Raw genomic sequence first — 25241 nt, forward strand, 5'->3', positions numbered from 1 at the left:
TTCTTACGATACCTACCTCCCCGAATTAAATTTGTGCCGTAGACACGATTTTATGAACATTAAGTGGGTACTACTGTATACACAATTCTGAATTATCAATAGTTAAAGTACTTTTTGAAGGTCTGGATGTTGATAAAATCATTTTTCTCTGTAACATATAATAATATTTTATGTTAATTTTTTACATTGTTCTAACTATATTTTATGTTTTATTATTACTATTATAATATTGGAATATATAAGATTAAAAAATGAAATTCTGATCTATATTTATTAGTGTTTGGGAACCGTCCATGTAAAGGCATATATTAATTAAGACTAAATATTTTTAGTAACAAGATTGTTAAAATGTTTGTTAATTTTATTTATAATATTAATATATGAAATATATTATTATAGCTTCCCCTTTTTCCTAAATAATTTTTATTTTTCAAATATTAACAATAGTAAAATAATTTTCTTCAAATGTTAATCGGTGGATGGCGAAATTAATTTTACTATCAGTGTGAGCCAAAAACTTTTATATCTGTACATCTTCTTGCTTATTTAGTATTTTCTCAAAATTAAATACATCTCCAATAAATGTTCGTTTACAAAATTGCTTACGTATAAAAATTACGTGATAAAATTGCATTAATTATTACTTTCTTTATTAAACAAAAAATGTATTTTTTGGAAATAATACCGGGAAATTAATTAAGCTCAAATATGATACTGTTGTAATTACATAGTATTTCCTTATTCTATAATTTTGATTTATTATACGCAAATTAAGAATCGTTGTATTGCTTAATATGAAATTCCTTGCCTATTGCATAAGTACCAATGAGCAGCCAATCAGTTATTATACTTTTCTCGGAGATTTATTTGTGGTTTGTAGAAAATTATTTTAGTTATATATTAATTAATATATGAGAAGAATACGTATCTGCGCGCTGAAGAAATTAACGAAATAAAATTTGAAATATTGAGTTAACTAAATCTGTGTAGAATTAATAATGTTACCTTCAATTATATATTTTTTCAATATATTTACAATCTACAGATTTTTTCGATAAATTTTATTTTTACAGATTTAAACAACGATTATTAATAGATTACTCGGTAATGTAATTTACATGTACATAAAGACAATATCTCTGATTTCCATCTGTCATTTCATTTCAACGCTGTTCCAAAAATATCAAATATCTCATTTTGTCAAGAGCATCTTAATAATTTTCCTAAATCAATCCTATACTAATTATACCATATTACTTAATCTTTTCATACATACATTTCATAGATTTTATAGCTCCATTCTGTAAACAATATTTCACCGAAAACCATTAAAAGCAAAACTACTGCAAGCATTACATAATCTGTCAATATTCAATATTTTCTTGAGTTTCTTTCCTTCCACGCTCCAATAGTTCGCAACCCCTAAACAGATCGAATACCGCGAAGCGTTCATACTTTTTGCGTTTTCACTAAACAAACTTTCCAACAAAATACTCCATCACATTCATACTTTCATGTTTGCCAAGTCTTCTATTCTGACCGTCTTTTCATCAGCCACCGTCCATTACAGAAAATCACAAGTCATCTGAAGGAATAAGCCTAATCCTTTGCAATCATTCTGATCTTCGATCAACGTCCTTCCAAGATCAGACTCCCTTAGAAAAAGATAACACATGGTTCACCGATGTTTCTCGCACCATTAAGTTCTATTCTTCAATGACGTCCAGCGGTCACCCGGACGCCCTCACAGTCCACTAGTCCCACCGGGTTCATCAACATTGCGTCTGCTCATAGTTATTCTTGTCCTTGGGCTTGATCAACAGTTGGGGATGATCGTCGAGATTATTGGTGGCGATCAGCTGTACGGTTTGTCGATTATCCGCGTGCTTCCCATCGAGTTGTTCCGGCGCGGGCGACTGATAGTCACACCTTCTCCTCTCCCGCCATCGGACCTGCGGTCGAGCGGATAAACTGAAACAGTCAACGTCCCAAGATGGACTTGACTTCGGGCACGTTTGTCATTGGCACGACACGGACAACTCTCTCCCTCTCTCTCTCGTTCGCTCTCTAGACACACGCTACTTGTTAGTAAGTTCAATTGCCGGTACTGTACGGTTCGATTCAGGGGTACTAGGTGGTTAGGAGTTGGACCGATGTGTTAGTATCGGTTTGCTGGGTCTACCCGGTCCGCATCGCACCATTGACCAGCCGTGCATTCGCGTTTCTACCTTGGTGACGTGTCGCGTTTGCACCTGTCACGCTGTCTATGTCGAATCTTGAGAAGAAACGGCCGCTGAACGGATGGTACGCATAAAATCGTGATTATAAATGCGTCGGATTCGAACAATGCGCGACCAACGAGTAATTAAGTATTGCTACTAATGGCCTGGGACTGACAGCCTATGAAACTGTAACTGGGTCGCCGCTTAAATTATCTACATAAATATTCATCTATTCATTGCTGCTGGGAATTAACAGACGCAAATGCTACTTTGAACTATAGTTAAGTGGTTCGTTACTCATTTTGAGAACTCAGCTCGAAATGGAAAGTGGTCATTTTATAGGTAACTTGTAGCTATGGGATCGATAAAATCTTATTTACGATCGATAATGGTTTGAAATTGAGGTTTTAACATTTGTTTATTTTTTAATTCGGTTATTGACGTTCTAAATGTATCACCATCGATAAAGTTCATTGACGGTGTTATTACGTTTTTTCAATGAACTAAAGTTAGCCAAGTCTGATGAAAAAAAAAATGAAAGCGTGGAAAAGAACTTTTCTTCAGTTCCACTGTTCGAAGATATCTTAGGACAACTTTTCCGGTGACCCAGTTATAGTAACGCTCGATGCATAGAGAACTAAAAAAAATGAAAGCTTGCGATGAAAAGGTAGGAATTGAAGTGCTGAAATGATGAAAGTGCGACGATTCTTTCATATCGCAGATCAAGCGGTCGCTCAAAGTTGTTGACGATGAAGTGATGGGAAGCAGCGTAACGGAGTGGGTTGAACCAAATAATTTATTTTTGATTGGCCATTGAAACGTTTATCGACGTACTATATGAAAGCAAAAATTGTTCCTTTTAATAAAGCACTGAAAAATTGTACAGCGAGCCGTGATTTCGCGATACAGTATCGGATTGTACGTAAAATTTTGAACGTTATTATCATGGTCGGATTAAATCATTCTCACAGCGCGGAAGAACATTTTTCTGAAGCCATGCGGACGTTCATAATGGCCGGACTGTCTCTTGGGATCGATTTTGCAAAGGCAAATCTATAGATTTCAAAAATATATGGGGAGATATCCGTAACGTGCAGTCGGCAGAGCGAAAGTATAATTAAAATGAAGAGCTATGTACAAAGTAATCTCCACGATTTATTACGTTACAGCACACAGTAATTTTTCAAACTTCATTCATACACTGTACAGCGTCCAGATTTACTACATTCTACTTCCCCAACAATTCAATGAACGCGCTGTAAAAAATTGCGCTGATTATGAATCCGAAATTTACGGTTTCGTAAAAAACGGTTTCGTAAAGAAGACGATAATTTATTTTATAAAATGTTCCAACTTGAAAACTTAACAAGCAACCTACAACGAGTTAGGAGAAAATTTGAAAATTGAAAAATTGATATGCATTATTTCTTCTCTACACGAGAAGAAAAAAAGACAAAAATAAAAATGTTTGAACAATGGTACACACGTGAAACAGGGTTTCGCAAGTCGAAACACAGATCGATGTCACGTGTGTCGCCGATGATGAATAGAAGCAGTGTAGCAATATGAATATTGATGCTCGCGAATTATGACAGTGGAGCACGGATGTGAAACAGGCGGAAGAAAACATGAAACGTGCAAATGATGTTTGATTAAGATGTTTTCATTTCTACGGAATCGTGGATGTCTATGTTTTGTGAATTTGCCGTACCGAGACGGTCGTGGCCGTGCAAGAATTGGCTCGATTTCGCAGAAGAGCCGTGCCTTCCCATTTCCTCTTGAACTGCGCTATTACCTACGAACGAACACCATTTTATTAATGAAAATGTCTGTACACTGTGTTTCAGTTAATTAGAAATGTAATGACGCTCGGAGACTTGGTGACTCACCTCACCGTTGCAGAAACAGAATAAAATGGCGACGCAGAGTCCCTGTGAAGCAAAATTCATTTGGAATTAACAATTAAATGAGTATGATACTGTCAGTTTTGTTATATTATTGATTTATTTTAATATTTTATTAATTTTTCTATTATTTCACTTAAACGGTTTAACGATTCGATGAAATATTCAAGACATTTTTGAAACATTTTTTACTGTCAAAGGTTCAACTTAAATGTTCCGTGAAATGAGCATGTAGCATCCGGGAAAACATTGAATTTACCTGAAAAGAGGCCGTGATTGCAGAAAGAACCTCGTAAAATTGCTCCCACGGGTGGTCCTTCGGCGGTCTGAAGGGGATCACCAAATAATGTAAACCCAAAAGTGGCACCAGAAGCAGCGTCGCCCTGGAAAAAAGCGAAACCATTAAACCATGAAGGTTTAGTGAGGCCAGTTGGAACCAGCTAATACTGAACAATGATGCATATAAATAATGGTAGCACTATTTTTATACGACAAACAATATTCCTGTCATGAAGCACGTATAATGTACACCAAGTAAAAGTAACGATGTTAAGGACAAATAAAACACGAATGTTTGTTGAAAGTTTCCATCGTTCAATAACGTTCTACGAAAATTAGAGGGTAAGCTGGGAACAAGATAAAATCATGCAAACTTGCATGTTTCGTCCATGCATAAAATTCATAATTTAATTATCATATTAATTATATTTATCAACCCAGTCAATTTTCTATCCGCGTAGTTTGTTTTATCATTAAAATTATAGAGGGAAATTTATTGAATCGATTTAAACTAAGTGCTTTGTATAACGCCGAGCTTAAAATCTGATTAGGGATATAATTACCTAAAAGCTTGCCGCATGGACCTCGATGGTCGTGTACCAATCGTAGGGCCTGCCCTCAGCTTCATCAATAGAACCCTCACGATGTTGAAGAGGAACAGCAGATTTAGAAGGGTAGAAACGCAGACTGGGTAAACTAGCGCATTCATGTAGTTGCCCTCGTTGATCCAACATCTGCGATCATTATCGATGCATGGGGTAAGTTTCTCCGGGAGCTACTGCCTCGTTATACGTGAAACTTTGAAGCGCCACTTAAAAAAGGCCGCAACTTTTTAAAACTAAATTCCTACTTGCACAGTTAACGTTGCACTCTTTACAATTCGCAAAGTTTGAGGGTGTGGCGTGCACTTACATACATTGCTTATACACCACCCTCGCGCGAAAACAGTAACAAAGTTTTGGCCGTAATGTCCTTAAATGTTGTCTAATCTTACACCCCTTTTACTTCCTTCTGAAGTAAAATTATAAAGATTTCCACAGTTTCATATCATATCAGATCTCGAAGGAGAATCTTAACCCCTTGCTCTACAATATCGTGTCAGATTCATGGCAAAGATTTCAAACAGAATTTAGTAAATATATTACTAAACATCTATTAAATATATAACTTAGTAAATATATTACTACATCTTTACTAAATATGAATGTCACTTAATTCTTTCAAATTAAATACTATTCTCCCCTTATCAAGTGTGGTATTTTATAATAACCATAGACATGTAATGAGCATAGAATTTTTTTCTTTTCTAATTATGAATAATAAAATAGTTACATCGAATTATAAAAGAAATCAGAGTACAAGAGGTTAAGAACCTCAATCTTACGAATTTTCCACCGGATTACCTAAACGCGTGCCTTATTAATACCTTTCCACGCGATTATGTTCGAGTTTATCGTTATCCCCTAAGATTCCAAATGAGATTTTCACCGTCCCGAAAACAATTAAGGCAAATCGGTGGTCCTCCCGAAACAGAAAAATCAATCGAGTAATCTCGGTAAGTTCGTTAATCCCCTAGAAGCCTAAATCACTTAGACTATGCGTCTAGGGCGTAGATCAATTAACGTTGGCAGGACCATTGCGATACTCATTAATTCAGTGCTGCTGGGCCCCTTTGTTCGTCACGGATTTCGGAGCTGTCATCAGACGATAACTCAATATAGCTTCGGTTTTGACCCTATCGTTACGCGCGTGCTGCAACCTACTACGAGGCTGTCCAATGTACCGGGTGTCACCGTAGTGTCTGGCTTCGTCGCGAATCCCCTGCGACCGCCACCGCACAATAGGAAATCAACGCGACACGGTCGCTCGACGCTGAACATAGCCGCCCCATCCCCTACCCGTGACTGTTATGGTGTTGCGGTTTTCCCCGGGATTTCGTGAGCTGCCTCACGACCATATAATACACCGCCACCGACAATTTTCGTAACGACACTGTCCTGTGCCGACACTTCTGCCGGATACTGCCCGGATAAACTTCCTGTGAGCTCCAATTCGAGGGCGAAGATAAGTAATATCAGCCCAGGTCGCCTTTAATTTGATGAAAGGGAGTTCTTAAAGGTTTTAATTTCATTTTTACAGGACAGAAACCAATCGAATATTCTCATTAAGATTGTACATTCGGTGTTTTGTTCAGTCGGGGACAGGTGGCCTACCTTTGTTAAAAAGAAATATTGCATCGTAGTTATCATTAACACTAGAATTACCGAGCATTTAATACGATTCATATGTAATTACTATAAAAATTGTAATAGTAGATTATTTTCAGTTTCTTCAGATATTCATCATAGTATTCAAGTGAAACTGTTTATTTTCAAGATCATTTTGAATATTCAATGCTTTGAAGATATCAACAATTGCGAAACAAAAAGTGGAAACCAATCATTTTTACTGGTACAGTGGTTGTAGTGTTAACATCTAACGAAAAGGAAATATGTTTATGGTGGTTACCGGTGATAGAAGCTTCCAAATTACTTGAAAACAATTATTATTTGTAAAATAATTTACGTCGAACGAAAATAATCAATAGTGTAAATAACTAGATGATAATGTCACGTAAGAATCGTGATAACGAATGATTAATAATTGTTTCTTTTTATTTTTGCTAAAAAAGGATAAATGACAGATAAAATGTTGAAGTTTCTCGTGACAGTCAACGTATTAAATAGACTTCTGTGCAAGATTCTGTATACCATTGAAAATAACTGAAAATATAGATATTTGACAATGTAGATGACATCAGGCGATGTCACTCGGAATTGCCGTAGGTGAAAACCTCGGCGATCAAGATAACTCTTCACAACAATATTGCCCAACTCAATCGGACGCTTTGCATTAAACATTTGTCCATTTTCCATTCCCCTGCGCGATCTGTTTTAGTATTTTATCGATTGATATCGCGCTTGTGTTGCTTCAGCGCGGGCCGGCTATTAATTTCCACCGATTACGTCCTTGACAGTTTTCCATTAAAGCTACATTTTTGCATTTTCCACAATTCTCGCGTCGTTCTCGACATATCAATATTCGAAAACAAACTCCATAATTCACCGATGTTTAGCTTCACACTCGGCCTTCAATTTATGCGGCACATTTTTACGCGAGTCACTTTTCCAAGCGGTAAATCAGAACACTGTTTACGGGGTAGTTTCTATGCGCGATCTGAATTTAGTAACACCGAATAAAACGTACTTTTGTTTCCTGAAATGTCATTATTATTATTTCTTTCGTTTGGCTGTATGGAATAAATACATATTTCTAAAACTTATATCAGTTTTTCTTTCTAATATTCTGTTTTCTCTTGTACCGACAAATTCTATTTACGCGATTTTCATTCGCATAAAACGAATCCAAATAAAATGGATTTTCGTTTGATTAAAAAAAGTACTTGATCCGTCTGTTTTCGGGAGAGCGGCCGATGGCGGTTCACGTTATCTATTATTTTTTCATTGTGCTCGTCCGCTTTGAAATGTTTTTATTCCACCGCGTTTCATTATTGTTTGTTGTCATCGCGGTCGCAAGTGTTCGCCGTCGGGCAAAGCTACTATCAATCCTAGTTCGGCTCCATGCCGAAAAACGTGTATCTCTTTTTGCACCGCGAACGACCTTTTTAACACGTCCGCGATCGAGGTCATATTGGAAATCGCCTTGCAGTGGACCGTGCTTCTTTTGCAATCATTTTACGGAATATGTTACTCATACAACTTGTACTTCTATAAAACATGATAACTAAGCCAAACGAAGCATTTTCAATAAGCGTCACATCATTGCCAGTCAAAAGTTTGAGACCACTTGATTGGTAATGTCACAAATTAACCCTTTGCACTCAGATGGCGACTCCCAGTCATCATTTGATTTGACGCGGTAAAACTATAAAATCTGACATTTAATGTTGAATTTTATATAATGCCTTGATACGTGAAATATTGGAATAAAATAGCTTTGTTCCTTAACATACTTCTGATTTCCCTTCGAGTCAGTTTCAAGGAATATCGTCTTCATCTCGTCAAAAAATGTTAAAAATTTCTAGTGAGAAACTTCCAAGTACAAAGTGTTAAAGATTATTATATCTTATAAATATACGATATAAAATAAGAAAATTTATATATTTTTTTATTTGACTAATACACATATGTCCATGTTCCTTTATCATAACAAGAATCCCCAATAAAAGTTGTTTATAAAACATGGAAGTTTTTCTTTTAACTGATGTATTGATCCCCAACTTTTGACCGGCAGTGTATCTGTGACGCTGATATATAGAGCGACACTGTCGTATACCATGCGATACACACATATGATACATTAATATGCAAAAAGCCAATGAAATGCGTTAGTAACAAATAAGTACATACACTTTTTGGAGGAATTTATTCATATTTTATGGTACTTTTAGAACAAGTATCTACGCATAAACCTATCGGATTTTTGTCGTGAGTTTCACAAATTTCAGAACAACACCACGTAGTAGTGTGTCGGTTTTGAATGCAACGTATACGGCATTTACAATATTTATATGTTTGGATGATTTAAAAAATTATGGAGCTGTACCACACACTGGTAGACTAAAGAGCGGATTAGCACTAAACGTACCGATACTTTATATACACCTATTCCTACCGTAACCGGTCAAATAACTGGTTATAAAATAAAAGTAAACAAATTAAATGATAAATCTTTCTTAGTCAGAACAGAAACAAAAGGAAAGACAATGAAAAAAACTGATTCATCGGGCAATATAAGAACTAATATTAAGTTAAATGGACAAAAGAAAATGCGGAATTTTTAATGAAATTTGAAAACCGGTCATTTGACCGGTCGCGATAAGTTTAGCGTTAACTGTTATAAAAACTGAAAATAATAAAAGTTAATGCCGGACCAAGCACATCTTCCGTTTTTTCATTGTTTTGCAAAGTCACAGATGAAGATTGGAATGAACTTCATTTATCAATATCACCATAGCAATGATAATCGGTAAGTCACACACACGTGACACGCGGCCACGACATGTTAAACGAAACCAATAACCGTTGAAGTAGTCACTAAATAATTTCTTATACGTCATGGAAATGTTCCGTGAGAGTTTATCGGTGGTCGGTGAACGCGAAATTGAATGTTATTACAGAAAATTGATCGAGCCTTGCCCGACGAACAAATATCTCGACTCTGAGTCGTGACGTTGAATTTTTCAAGCAGAATGCAAATACGTGTGTGCTCTGCTAAGAGTGCTCAGCGCGCACTGATCTCACGGGAATTTATAACCTCCTGTTACCTTAAGTGATCGAAACGTGAAATTCACAGACAGAATGAAAAAAAGTTCCTCGGGATCGATTGGATTGAAAGTTGTTCAGCTGTATGTAGCTTATTAGTGCTGTTAAACGAACTCGCTGCTCGGATAATCAAACATTATTAAAAGGAATTATTTTGGAAAGAGTATATTTAACACCTTACCATATTATACTGTGGCAGACTCTCGACAAAGATTTGAAATAAAATTTAACAAATATACATGCCAGTGAATTCCTTTAACACTAAAACTACCGACAAATTATAACAATATACCTCCAATTTTTTATAAAAATTAGAACAACACATCCCTTGAGTCTCCTAGTCATAATTTATATGCAAAATAAAAATTCTGACATGGATCGATTTCATCCGTCCGGTAGTTTTAGTGTTAAATCCAAATTGAATATTATTTTTCTATCGTTAATTATGACTTAAGCGCAGAATAAGTGTACAATTCTTTTTTAATTACGAATTATGAACAGTAAAATAGTTCTGTTGAGCGCAGTTGCAAAAGAAATCATAGTGCAAGGGGTTAATTACTTTCGATCTGTTTGCTTGGGTCCAAAAAGTTGTTGACACACTTTCCGAAGTTAATTTTACCATAGATTTCTCCGTTGTCGGAGTTTCAATTTAGTTTTTGGCGTACTTACTGTTCGGTGTCCGCCGGATCATCGCTTAACGCCCTCAAACAGGCATAAATTGTGACGATGACCGCGGGTACCGGCCACCCGAGCGCCATCAGCCACTTCACCAACTTGTGCTCGCTGGTGAAAGCACTGACGAGAAGGGTGTGAAGGTAAAAACCCTCGCACAACATCCAGGCGTAATTAGTGAGCAAAAAGTAGTGCAGGATAATGTGCAGGAGACGGCAAATTATCTGGAAACGTAAATATTGAATGCGATTTTCGGCTGTGCAGTTTCGTCCATTAGAAGCTTGCTGGTGAAACCTGCGGATAACATTATACGTAGGTGGTTCTGCAGAAACGTTAATTGATTAACAGTTAACGAGATGGCAAGTACAGATGTTACATCGTACTGTTCGTGTTGATTCTATTTAAAACTGAAGCTTTGTTTCGTTTTAGTGCACGTATCACGGTAATATTCAAACTTGAAGTAATAATCATCAGCATGTTCGTATTGATTATTTCATTTCACAGTAATAATTATTGTAGCAGTTCCATTTAAAATTGACAGAACTACGCGAAGGAATTTAATTCCTACGCTGAGCGTGATATCCTATTTGTGTGTCAGACTAATGGTAAAGATTTTAAAGAGAATTTAACAAGCGTAAATATTACTCAACTCTTTTGAATTCAAATGAAATATTCTTCTGTTATAATGATACATTAAAGCAAACCTAAACATAAAATACGCCTAGAATTTTTCTCTTTTTTAAATTATTAATGGCAAAATAGTGGTATCAATCATAATTGAGCAATCAGTCGTAGGGCAACGGGTTAAACTTGAAATATTTGTGGACGCTACGAATACGTGAAATTCGCATTGTGAAGTGGAGTTTGGAGGCTATTAATAGACAGTTTACGAGAAACAATTAACACAAGAATAGTGTGGCGCGTACCCCATTGTTCAATAGTAAATCCGTGTTCGCGACGATGCACCTGTACCACACCAGCCAAAGAGCGTTGTTCACGGCGAACGAAGCGAACAGGTTCATATGGAGAGTGATCCTCGCGCATCTCAGGGATCTGCATTCAGAAGGGAATAATAAAAACAATGGCAGCATGTGCATTTGGGATTGCAGAGGTGTACAGATGTATTTGTTCGTTAAAAGTATCGCTGGTAAGCAACCGTTCATGCAAGTCAAGAGTTTCGGGATACAATAGAAAGATAAAGTATCTGCTACCGAACTCATAACAATTTCTAAATGTACAGGGGGTATTATAATTGACAGTCTAACCGGGAATACAGTGTTTCTACATGAAAAACCAACTCAAAGGTACAGAATCAATATGTTTCGTTTAATACATTGTTTTCTGAATAAGTTAAACATGAATATTTTTCGAGCTAATTGTAGAATTGTTTTCTTTTTTCTTGGTTCATATGGATTGTGTAAATATTTCGAAGGAAGGAATGCTTTATTAACCCTTTATTAACCCTTAAAATTAACCCTTTGCACTCGAAAATTTTCCACCAGAAATATTCAATATTTTCCGATGAGACATAGATGACATTCTTTGAAATTAACTAATGAGAAAGTATACGCAAATGGAGAAACAAAGCTATTTTATTTCAATATTCTGCATATCGTTGCGTTATACAATATTACATATAGGATCATATAATTTTGCTATATCAAATTAAATGGTGATCGAGAGTCACCTCTCGAGTGCAAATAGTTTAAAAAATAGCGAATATTGGTTTTATTTCAGCGGAGAAAGTAGCACATGCAATCGACTCACCGGAAATACGTGAGAATAGCCAATGATAGCAGCAGCGCTATGAGCGATATCGCGTACCCGGCTTCGTAAATTCCATTAATCCCCTGCTGCCACTGGAATCAAAATTAATTACTGTATTGCAGGATTATATAACTTAACAAGAGGAAGCTGCGAAGGAAATCAATCGTAATCTGGAGATACGTCAATATGTCGAAGGTGACAAGCATAATTTGTCGCAATATAGAGAACTGTTAAAACTTTAATGCAATTGCAATATCGCTCACGATTCGGTTTACTTTCAGGTTTAATATCATAATTGAATAAAACTTTAAAATATATCATTTTTTCACTTACGAAAATCTGCGAATTTTCTTATCAAAATATGATTCTTTACATTCTGAACTTCGATTATTTTCTCTACAAACAGAACTTCTCAGAATACCTTAAGCGCATTCCACAATCTTTTAGTAGAATCTTAATGCACTCTCATTTATGTTCTCTCTACAACTAATTTTCATGGAACGATTTTTCTCCATGTCCAAATGAGAATATATTATTATGTAGCAAGCGAAATTAAACGCTCTTTCCTTCACAGTTCGTACAGGAAAATTCGATTCTCCCTGTGCGTTCGCTGTCCTGCTGCGAGCATAAAATTTCAGTACACAAATGAGGAAATACGGGGTTGTAAAATTTATTTTATTCGCAGACGTACTGAAACCTAAGGGTTATCGAAGTTCCTTTACGCGACCGTATAGTTTTCATTCTTATATCCTCGTAAAATGAATGCCTCCCCCATCCATCTACTAAACCGTTTCATCTTACGCGTTTCCTTTATTTCCTTGTTTGCGTTCTCTACGTGGATTCACACGTTTCTGTGGCATTACCTTGTCGCCTTATTATTTTGCATTTAATTTTTTATTTAATATTGTATTACAATCGATCGAAGATAATCGCTTCAAATATAATTTGAAAATTACATTGAAATAAAATAAATATACAGTTTGTTACCTTTCAAAATCGAAGTAACTGATCACTGATTTGTTATCAGATTATTAGAAAATTTAGATCGTTTGATGACAATTCGGGAATTAGGATTAATCTCTTACTGGTAAACTAAGTTGAGAACCTGTGATCTTAAAAGTTCTCCGACCGTGAGAAAAATCCTTAGAGATGTTGTCTCGGTCATTGCAAGTTGCTGCGAGCTGGTGAATAATGTATGGACTCGAGACATTATGTAATCTCCGGATATCGAAACTTGTGTGTGTGTACGTACACACGATTCCGTTACCGTCTAAACACTGTTACAAAATACCACTTGAATTGAAGATTAAATGGTCGCTATTTGTTACGTTTCATCCGATAGTCTATACAGTGGATAATTAGAAATACAAAAGGAAAATAAATTCCAATTGAATGTTCTGTAATATCGAAACTAACTTTGTCTCACGCCCCTTGTATTCTGTAAATGGATCTTGAAGCTTTCTACAGTTTCCTTATACATAAATATGTATATACACGTCCTTCATCAATTTTCCTTTTTTTTTTTACAAATTCTTACGATTTTTACTTAATATAATTAATTATGTTCCAAGAAACTATAAACAGTGTTATCAACAATCATTAGGTGTTCAATAGTATAATTTTAATCCTTTGCACTCGAGAATCTTTCAGTCGTCATTTGTTTTGAAACAAAATTATACAGTTTGATGTACAATATTAAATTTTCTATAACATATCAATACACGAAACATTGAAATAAAATAGCTAGTTCCTTAATTCACATGTGATTTCCCTTAGTTATAAGTTACTTCTAAAAACTGTCATCCTTATCTCCCAAAATAACGTTGAATATTTCTACTGTGCAAAGGGATAACTTTACATCATTATACAATAGTTCCTCTACAACGTTTAAGTACTCCAACTTCTAAGACCTGAAATTTCAGACACTCAGAACAATGCATTTAGGATAATATTCTGATGAAGACAGCCATATTTTCTTTAAAATGCATTCAACCTCTTGACCTACAATATCGTGTCAGGCTCGCGACGAAAATTTTAAACTACTTTTGACAAATCTAAATGTTATGTGTTTTTTAAAAAATATAAATTAAATATTATTTTTCTGTTATCAATCATTAACTTCTTGAATAAACGTAGACGTAGAATAATTCATTTAACGTGTTAAATGAAACCCAAAAGAATCAGAAGTGCAGATTTATAAATAAACGTCAATTACTTTTTTACAGACCAATCAATAAAAATTTAAATTACAAACGAAGAAACAATTGTAATTGTGTCAGTTGTTTATTCAAATTAAATTGAAGTGGTCAATCTCCTGTACGGTCATCCCCTAGATATTACTCTACATCAGAAACGATGATGTCCGTCGAACTATTCACCCGATACGGAACAATGTTACAATGTCCAATTGTTCCCAGCCCGATTCGCAGATTATCACCGTCAAAAACGACACGAGGGGAGTGGCGGCGCTGCAGGTGGGAAACAATTGGCCCGTGGCAACGGAGAACTTCGATTACCGTGTAATGGAACGCAAGAAGTCGCTACGCGCGGACAATCGTATTAATGGCGATCGGAAGTTATACCGCAGCCGTGGCCACTAGTTAGATGAACTTCGCGTCAGCTTTCGCGGCGTCTAATTACATTTGCGTTCCTTTTGTTCCCCAGAAATTCCATTGAACCCCCCACCGCTCCCTTCGGTCCCACTATCCCGTTCGCTATGCAGACCCCGTGACAGTCTTCATCCGCGTTTTGTCCGGATCTTGATGATTCATTGCAGTTCCACCCGAAGTTTTCGTCACTGGGACGTTCAATAATTTTCCATGTAGGTTCTAACGATCGTTTAGAGCTATAGGAACCAATGACAGAGTTTCCACATAGATCAACAATACTCCCAGGGCACGAAGTTACAGCGAAGTGAACTCGAGTGCGATTGTCTACTCGATTATGAAGGGGAACTTCGCCGCCATTTTGTTCCAGTGGCTCTGAGGTATGTACATATGTGAGCACTTAAGTACCTACCTTTTATAGAGTTCGTTTAAACCGTTTGGTACTTTACAATTTGTTTATGTATTCCTCAGAAATATCTTGGGAAATATTTTGGAAGACATTTTTTGAAATAAATATATTTTTCTGAAAAATAGAGGTAACTTCACGCTGTTTTGCTTGTTTGATTGTAAACGTATGTAGCTTTGTAGTTTTGTATAAAGAAAGGAGAATATTTTCGATAAGTTAATCACTTGTGTATAGATTTTAACTGTATTGAAAATTAGAAAGTCGATACATTGGTTGTAAAGTAGTAAGAGGATTAACGGGCCCCTTTGATTGTGTTACATAGACCACATCTGTTATATCTCAAATTATATCTTTAATTTTTATTTAATATATTTAATTTAACTTAATTTATTTCTTATTTGCAGAGGAAAGATTAAAAAACTCTTTTTCATTTTATATTATTAACACTTGTAACGCTTAAAATTTAGTTATCGACAGTAAAAAATGTAAAAAAATACTAAGTTGACATATTATGAAGAAATATGGTTCAGGTTTCGAGTAAATTGATTTTGTGTGTTTGTCTGATCATTGCTTGCCCTTCCTACTTCTTCGGTAACTTTTTTCATTCGTATCACAAAATCATTAAGTAGTAAAGTACAGATACACGTTATCGTGTATTATGTTAAAGAAATTGTTTCATATGACGTTTTCATATTTTACAATATTAAAATGTTAACATTTTAACATTTTAACATATTATTCTTTTTTATAAAATTTCAAGCGTATCTTCATAATAAAATAATATTCCAAATAATTTCCAATGCACGAGCTACAGCATTTATTATAGACAGCAAAGAAACGCGTATGCGAGCTTTCCAGTAAATTCCCCAAGGGGTGGAAACTCCATGAGTGTGCTGACTAGGTCTCTTCAGCGTTGTAAAGAAAAGGATATCGTCGTTCATAAACGCGGTGACCTAGAATATAGCAGTGAACGTGTACCATGAAAAATTTGTGGACCGTCAATTCAAATTAATAACTTTCGTAAATTCTTCTCAAATGAGACAACCACGATGGGCAAAAATTTCGCAAAAATATTTTCTGCGAAAGTGAACGAATAGTGGTGAAAATAGATAGATAATATAGATAGAAAATTAGTCTGCAAAATCCGCGAATATATTTCATTTTATTGGATGTACTGTAATAATATTATGTAGTTATATTTCGTTCGGTAAGTTGTTATTTCTCGCTAATTATATTCCCAATACGAAGGTAACAGAATATTAATTGGCAACGCGAACTGGTATCTCATTTAACCGGGCAATAATGTCGACAGGGAACTACAGGCAGATGTTAAGGCAAACGAGAAAATTTACCAAGCTAGGATTTTTCATTTCGCGAGTGTCGTTATTTAGGGACAACAATTCGGAAGCAATAAGCGCCGGCTAAAAATCTGTTCATTTTGCCCTGCCGTCCACGGTTTTTTTCTCGCTGTAGCATCGCTTTCAAAAGAATTTTAATATTCGACGCACAAGTGCAATTTATGATCGGTCGACAGGAAACGACGGCAAATTACAACGAAGAAATTAAAACGATGCATCCTCGTGACAATGTCCTCCTTGAATTTCTGGTATTATTTCGCGGTCGAAAAGCATCAGTATACTTTCTGATTCTAATGTTTGTATTAAAAGTGACCCTGTTTTGCTTTTGTATGACATAGGATGGTAATGTACATAGTCGCAGATTTTCACATATTATTCATTTATGAAGTAAGACGTTTTTTAAATAATTGAATAAGAAAATTCTTTTCATCGGAAAATTTACTCTTTTAAATAGAATACATAGTAATTAACATTTGAAATTAGAAATATAAATGATAAAATTAAAAGTATCTAATTACTTATTTGGTGAACGGTATCTCTTACTTTTTTAAGGAGAAACACATTAGCAATCGTGAAATCATATACTTGATTTTCCTTCTGTATCCAGTAAATCGCACTTACATTGAGGTCTTTCAAGTTGACGCACGTGGTATAGTTGCTCCAAACTTGATCGGACACCGGATGCCGAAACCAGGTACCATTCGTGTCGCAATATTTGTGCGCCATCACTGAAACAATCAAGTTTGCAGACATAAATAACCACGATACGCGTTTCGTATACATTATAATTCGAACAACGCCGCGAGCATAAAATAAATCGATTAATTATAACATATATAATTCGCTAATTACATCAATAAGATATTTACTATTTATAGACACAGTTAAATTGTATTAATCCTGCATCGTATAAATTCCAATTAAACGCTTCTCTCCAATTTACGAAAAGCATTCCATGGAACAAGAAAACGATTAATGTTCCATCTTAATCACACAATAAACACATTAAGAAACTGTGAGATACGACGTCAGAAGAAGTAACGGGAATGTTCGAATGGCTTGGCAAAAGCTTAATTCTCAGAATGAAACCGGGCAAAGAAACGCGGAACGAAATTTATCAGAATTTTTGGTGTTCGTTGTCTTGCAGCGTCTACGGCGAGGCGGCCTGCAGCTTGCGAAACGTTGTTTCTCGGTCGTGCGCAACGAAGCGAGACGGTTTCGACCCTTCAAAGTGGAAAAATAAGCGGAAGAAGCAAAGGGGCGACGGCAACGGCGAACTTGTTCGCCGACAAGAGAACTTGTAAGTCACGCCAGCAACGTTTCCCAGAATAATATTTTAGTTTGGAGGAGAAATGGAATTAACGTCGGCGTCGGTGCCAACTAATTAAATCAGACATCAGTGCTCCGAGCGTCAAACGCCGTTACCCCTTTACTGTTCATTAATTCTCGATCTTTCTCATTGCAGTCGCCTCGTGGTGGAATTTCGAACCGAAGACAACTATAGGCTTTCAGTACTTGCGAATTAGCAAGCGTGGAATAATCGCAGACTTTACAGACTATACAAAAATAATCATCTCCCACTAAAGTGAATAACCCTCTCAGATGATCGTTCATCTAAGACAGTGATTGTTAGCATTTGTAGTGATCGGCATCTCTTTACCTTGAAAATAAGTTTTCGCACCCCCTTGAAAAATGTATTTTTATTTTTTTATTCAAGAAATTGTATCTATTGCAAGATAATTTATTTCTTGAAAAATGAACACGTACGTTAACAGCTAAGCGGTTGTTTATTCAATATTTTAACACGAGGGTCGAAATTGAATTTTAACCCTTTACAGGTCCGTGTGACGTTGAAGTCATATACCAACATATTGGCATCGTTGATTTATTTCATTTTGCATAACAAAGTGGCGAATAAAATTATGTAATTAATTAACTTCAACTCTTATACGCTCACACATGAAAGTTTAACGTCATTGTAATTTCAATATTACAAGGTATACTCGTTTTGATATAATTATTAAAACTATTGAATACATTGTTTATTCGTATTTACAGGTTCTTGTTCGTTAATTTTATACTACATACATTTTGTTTATAGTCACAAACAAAAATTCTGCCTATACAAGATTAGACGATTTCTGACGTTCGCTTTTGTTTCAATCGGAAAGTTGGAAATTTCTTTTGCACTCTCGGAAATGCTTTCTTGCACCCGCAGGTTAAGAACCAGTGATGTATGAGGACGAATCAGGGCTCGTGTAATTGTCCGTGGCGCGACTGAGAGTTCCATACGTGTAATTATTTCGGAGCACGAGAATTCGTTTCCGAGGCCAAAAATAAGCGCGCGGACCAGTAACAATTTCGTGCAATTGCCGTGGATACGGTACGTTTCGAAAATTGTCACGGTCCTGCCGGTAATTTCAGTGGATATAGTTTCATCGAGAGCACTCGGGCCAATTGTTTCGCTCGGGGCTGGGGCAAATAGCAATACGAAGCTACGAAACGCTGCGATCCGTGCGCTTCCCTTTCTCGCATTTCCAATAAGGGTCGAGCGAACAAGGCGGGAAGTGGAGGTTAGATATCGCAAAACTGGCGCGGCGCGCCGCCATAGATCACGTTCGCTTTCGCAATAAATGTCACGCAGTAGAGTCCGAGGGTGTCGACAATGAGCTCCGAAAATTGAAAACTTTTTGCCTGGCCGTCGTGTCGGTTAAATGAAGACTCAGGCCGTAAAAGAGTGCGCATCGAACATTAACACGTTCATTTCCGGTGCATGGAATCGAGTACGCGCTACCCCTTCTTTTCCGCGATTCGCGGCACCGTTTATCTTTTTGGGACCGTAAGATAAGTTACTTTTATCTTCGCAGCACACGGTGTTCTTGTTGACCCCTTGTTCTATGATTGTTTTCACTATTGCGATTGATACAACTACTTTATCGTAATGTTAGAAGAAAAGGGAAGTATTTGATATTTATTTTATATATACGTTTACTCTAACGATTGATAATAGAAAAGTAATGTTTAACTTATATCGAAATAAAGTAAACAATATTTGTCGACTTTAATTGAAGATTTTTTTCGCGAATTTGACATTGTATTATACAACAAGGGGTTTATCTTGAACAGATGACGCTCGAATTTAGTATAAGGCAGCAATTATATTATTCGCCTTAAACGTGTTTTGGAAACACTTTATTTTCTAAGTAATCCCAATAATCATTTTTTTAATACAGTGGCGGCGTATTTACAATATCGGTGCGAGTTATATAACTTTTCGCATTTACTGTACACTTCCCTTTTATAAGAGGCTCGCAGATTTCGATTATATTTATATAATATGATGTATCTATAAATATCTGAAGATTAAACAATATTATGCAATATCTGAAGTGTAGTGTTTCTCATAATGTTTCCCAGAAAAATCATTTCGTATTGTAACTCCGTTATACCAATCACGTTCATAAAAATTTGAATTTACACAAAGATCCGCTGTCTAATCGTTATTCTCACTATCCTTTTCACAAAACACGATTCCGAGAATATAAAAGAAGTGCTTCTGGAACGCAGAAAACATCATTGTCTCGCGACGCGTCCGACGAACGAATATTTTCCGAGGGGATGAAACGTGCGAAACGCCGCATTCACTCGTCGAACTGTTCGCGATTCTAATTCTTCTTCGCGACTCACGTCCCATCGCAATTTACGTGTCTTCGCGGAATTCTTTTATAGCGGAGAAGATAGAAATTATCGGATCCGCGACGATCACGCGTGAAAATGTCCTCGGATCTACGCAACGACTGTGGTGTGTCAAAAACGTCAAACATTAGGCAATTCACAGAAAATAATTTTTTGTTTCTGTACTGTTACATTACTGTTCTATGTCTACTATTATTGTAGAACAAATATGTATCTGCAACCTGAAACCACGTTTTGTCTATGATTCGGTAAATTTTACTTGAAACTCTCGAAATTTACCTACAATATTCTTGAGATTTTTGTTTATAGGAAAATATTATTTTCTTAATTTATGTTAGAATAGTTTTAAATAGTGTTTCTTTTAAATGCAGAGTATAAATACTAGTATTTTTTTATTATTCTGTCACTAAATTACCATTTCTTCGGAATCTCAAATTTCATTAAGTTAAAGAAATTGTCGTAGCGTGTTCGAAAATTCACACGTATCCCATGATGGCGGATAGATTCAAGATTACGAAATTCAAAAACTTGTATCCATCCGCATCAAAGCTTTTGAAATTTTCACGAGTTTTTGCATGCGGAAGACTCCACCTAGGAACATCTTACCCATAGTCAAACTTTAGGAATTTTTGTGTGCGACCCTCGTAGATTTTCGCGCGTGAAAAACGCCGGAAATATCGATCGCGCGGCTTTACACGCCCTTTGAAGATGTTGGCGCTTCAAACCGGTGCAACGCTTCCTTTTTTTCATTTTTCATCCTTTGTACAACACGCGTTCGCGTAAGCTCGCGCGCCGCGGGCACTGCCTGATGTTTCGCTCCGAACATAGTTTCCCAGATGAACTGACGCTTGCTTAATTCTGCGTTTTCTGTTTTGCTTCTTCCACAGTTTTTTGGTGTTTGAACGACGCTTGAACCCGCTTAACGACGGATTCTAGATGTAACATGACGGAGTACGGGTAAATGAGAGATAAACAACAGACTTTTCCTTTCGTTTCACCTTTACGGAGGCAAAATATGCTTACCGGTGTTATCCGCTTTTCACGGGGATTTCACACTGGATTTGTGGAACCCGGAAAATTGACGGATACCGCACTTTATGAAAGTTGTTTAGTCAAAGTTTATGATTTTTATTGATGAAAGTACTGTTCTCCAACGATATAGAATGATTATTGGCGTCCATTCCTTTCACTTGTATCTCACTTCGTCGTATTCTGTTTCATTTGCGATCTTCGTTTACGCGAATCAGCCAGTAACAGAAGCGACCGAAACCGAGGGTGTCACAAAGTTCGCCGCGAGTGAACGTGTCTCCTTGCCGTATTTGCTCCTTTAGTTCCAGGGACAAATTACTAAACGTCGCTGGAGGATAGTACACGAATAGAGTATCGTAATCCTTTGTTTTTGGAGATTTGGTTTCAAAGATCTATTTTATACGCCTCTTGCGTTAGTTCAATCGGCTTTAGATGTAAAAAAGTGCACAGGTGTGCAAGGGGACTATACTAACTACTCTTAGTCTTCCACTTACAAACACGCTCCACCCCTTTGTACTTTCCCGGTCGAAAATTTTGACAATCTTACTTGGGACTGATAAAGTAATGAAAAAACGTTTTTTGAGTCCGTAGTTTTGTTGACATACATCTTAAATTTTCAAATACAAGAAGAAATTTGTATATAGTTTTATAAATGATATTCTATAGGGATTTTTAGCAGCCTCGTGGAGGTCATTTTAAAAATTTTGATCTGCTGGCGTGCACGATTGCGACTCACTAGAACGTCTAAAAAAAAAAAAGAATTATCCTTAGAAAAAGTATGACTATGGTCGCAGTATAGACTACGATTATTTTGTCTGAGCAAAAATTCACAAAATGGTGGATCTCCAAAGTTGGTGGTCTCAAAAATAGCATTTTCTTCGCGAAAGAAACGTTAAAAATTGAGGAAAACTTATTTATTCTAGTCTATACTGGAGCTATTGTTGCTTAGAAGAGCATATTAAATTTTCAGACCAATTGGTTAAATGATGTTTAAATTATCATGCATGCCGATTACAAAAACGTTGTTTTGAGAAAAATGCATTTAAAGTTTTGACAAACAAATTGTCACATATAAAATCCTTCTTACGTTCTTTTTTTATCTCGTTAAATTCATTTAATTAATAATTAATAAATTAATTTAATACAGCGAAATGCCGCATGGTCGATTTGGCCTGCCTTACACTTGCTGCTATAACCCTTTATAACTTCGAAAGTATTTCGAATTTTCTTCTGAACTTTTCAGAGAATATTATTCAAATATACTTTCCAAAAAGTCGTTCTTCCGACCCGAGAAAGTGTAAGGTCTCCTTAAATAACAGAAAGAAAGTGAGACTTGGAAAAGTTTAGGAGAGAGGGGAGAGTGAGCATTTCGTCCGGGATTTACCAGTGGATTCGTCAGTAAGCATTCTGGTAGATACGTGGCATAGACGCTAGGAGTAGTGTTAGAGGTTTACGGATATCTTATATGAAGAATGTAGCGCGCGAGTAGCGGTAGATACAATGTATCGAGATCAAAGGACGACGAGTAGACTTCAGTGTGTTCGCGACGAAACAAAAAGACGAACGACGTCAACGTGAGGGTAGAGGGAGTCAGTCGTGTTGGAACATTGACAAGAAGAACGCCTCGTGCCTTTTAGCATTTTTGTAAAATTTATTGATTGAATCTAGTGATTATACGTTACCCAGGGTGTCAGTTCAGTGCAACCCCGATCCTACATACATACTGTAGTATCTAGAATATTTAGCGTAGGTTAAAGTATTGTAGGATGAATGGTTTGTTGTGCGTACGTAAGGGCGACCAGGTCGTATTGTGACGGACCGGCGCCGGGATGTTTGGAAAATAGTGTGACTGCGTTTAGAAAATCTTGAGTGACTGGAAGAATGCGAGGAAGAGTGTCTGGAACTGAGCGACTGGACCGTGAGAAAAGCGTGTACGTAACTGCGTGAATTTTGACTATGGACGAAAGATGCGAGTGAGAAGGGTGCAAGGGTGAGAAAGACAGAGTGAATGGGAGTGTGTGTTAAAAGCGAGTGGGAATGTGTGCGTGAAGGACATTTTTGTGAGAGACAGCGGAGAGAAACATTTTGTGCGTAATAGCGGATAGAGAGTCGTGCGTTGGCCTTCGTGGCATTGAGTTGTATTTTTACGTGTTGTCCATATTGTTTCCTTATCTCATTAAATACATATATTTATTCCTAATTCTCTATTACTGAAGATCCACCTTTTCACTATCTACAATAATAGTAGCCCCACTATAAACTTGGGGGTTCGTCCGGGATCACTATAATACATACTGTAGTATCTAGAATTTTTAGTGTAGGTGAATGTATTTTTAAGAAGAGTGAATGTAAGAATGAGTGAGTGAAGGACAGGCTGTAAAACGGTTGAGGGGAAGTGGCCTGCACAACGTCACGGACCCGACTGCAGGGCCAGCTTTCCAGGGGTGCATCTGGGTGTTTGTAATGAATGCGAGTGAGGAGAATGTTTGTGGGGGAGAGAATGCCTGTAAAAGAGTGGTAAGAGAGTGGCGAGAGAGAGTCGTGTGTTGGCCTCTGTGGCATTGAGTTGTACTTTTTAAGTGTTGTCCGTGTTGTTTCCATATTTCATTAAATACATATATTTATTCCTAGTTCTCGATTACTGAAGATCCACCTTTTCAATATCTATAATATAGTAACCACTATAATACAAATTGTGTAAGGACTGGGTAGGAGTGAGAAAAGCCTTGCTGCGCTAACCCTCTATTCGCGTCACCGTCATTATTGGCACGCGGCAATAAGAAAAGACGGAAGCGATAGAAAACAAAATTCTCTATAGTTCTATTTCACTCCTTCGCATTCGATCTCACTTCCGTCCTTTGCTATTGCCGCGTGCCAATAATGACGATGCGTCAAAAGCCGAGGCGGCCTGAGCATTGTGAGTGGAAAAGTCCCCTCACCCCTGTGTACTTTTAGCTTATGGTTGATGAAATTAAAAAGAATTCTATAGGTTGAACAATAAATGACCAGTAACATAATATGAAAAAAGTTTTCGTCCCGTTGTTTGAATCTGACACTTGACAAATGGGAATGCGCGTTGTCGCGTATCGAATGATTGACAGTCATGCTAATGATTCTCATTAACAGAGGTTGTGTTAACGTTTGACAAATCGTTCACGAGATTTCTGATTTATACTCTTGTTGGATGTTAGAATACATTAGTGGAATATTTTGAGGTTTACTCGTATAACACTGATGTTAATAAGTTGAGTAACGCTGCGAGGGTTCCTTTTGCTGTTAATTTGTTTTCATTTGCAAATGAGAGGACTATCATCAATTAACGGATTATTATTGAAGGGGAGCTGTTGGGAATAATGTGCAGTCATTCAAGCGATAAAACGGCAGATCCATGTTTCGCCGAGAGCGTTTCGAAGAACAAGAACTTATTGAAAGTAAGTTTCCCTAATAGCAATATTCATCGACGTCAATACTGATCGACGTTAAGTTTGGAGGATGTACAGTTGAAGACAAAAGTCTACGTACACCTCCTACATTGAAAACTTAAAATATACAATTTTAAAATTTAATCTGAAAATATTATATTAATATTACATATTTATATTTACATTACCTAAGACTTGATAAATTATTGTTTCTCATGTGATTTAAGTGTTTCACAAAGAAACAAGGCAAAACATTAATATTCCAAAAACTGCCCACTTTTAACTGATTTCCTACAATCCTAAGGAATTAAACGTCTATACGAAAACCAACATTCTTATTTTTTTTTTCAAATGTTTAAACCTTGACCAAGCATATATAAACTTCTGCGAGTTGCTGTATGCATTCTGAATTTATGTTGACCACCACAGAGTGGATTATTTCAGTGCAATGCTCTCAGCGGAAAGGTACAATACGAGTCTTTTATCGCTAACCCGTGTTTCGTGAGTCTTTATGAGATTTTGAATGCTTAAGGATTTAAAGCGATAAAGGGTTTGA

General features: G+C 36.5%; 1 protein-coding gene and 1 long non-coding RNA gene across 25 annotated transcripts in view; one reads left to right on the forward strand and one right to left on the reverse strand.

The window, feature by feature from the left end:
* Window positions 1–478: 478 nt before the first annotated feature.
* Dh31-R (Diuretic hormone 31 Receptor) overlaps window positions 479–25241 on the reverse strand; it is a 179581-nt gene continuing 154818 nt past the window's right edge. For 22 of the 23 annotated variants that reach the window (XM_031973257.2, XM_076366580.1, XM_076366578.1 and 19 more), the window contains 9 exons: window positions 17160–17266; window positions 12169–12260; window positions 11328–11454; window positions 10399–10625; window positions 4969–5139; window positions 4386–4509; window positions 4112–4153; window positions 3934–4017; window positions 479–1952 (listed from right to left, as the gene is read on the reverse strand). In XM_031973257.2, coding sequence (XP_031829117.1) covers window positions 1773–1952; window positions 3934–4017; window positions 4112–4153; window positions 4386–4509; window positions 4969–5139; window positions 10399–10625; window positions 11328–11454; window positions 12169–12260; window positions 17160–17266 — 1154 coding nt within the window. In that variant the 3' untranslated portion in view covers window positions 479–1772. Of the gene's footprint in view, window positions 1972–3933; window positions 4018–4111; window positions 4154–4385; window positions 4510–4968; window positions 5140–10398; window positions 10626–11327; window positions 11455–12168; window positions 12261–17159; window positions 17267–25241 lie in introns of all 23 variants that reach the window. The other variant, XM_076366582.1, reaches the window with a different exon arrangement.
* Window positions 1923–4675, forward strand: LOC116425484 (uncharacterized). 2 transcript variants are annotated; one of them, XR_004234689.2, is made up of 3 exons: window positions 1923–2304; window positions 4070–4192; window positions 4327–4675. It is a non-coding gene; the product is annotated as an uncharacterized LOC116425484 (long non-coding RNA). The 2 variants fall into 2 exon arrangements; XR_004234688.2 differs by having other exon boundaries at window positions 4409–4675.

The sequence above is a fragment of the Nomia melanderi genome, chromosome 4 (genome assembly GCF_051020985.1).
Source record: "Nomia melanderi isolate GNS246 chromosome 4, iyNomMela1, whole genome shotgun sequence".
NCBI lineage: Eukaryota > Metazoa > Arthropoda > Insecta > Hymenoptera > Halictidae > Nomia > Nomia melanderi.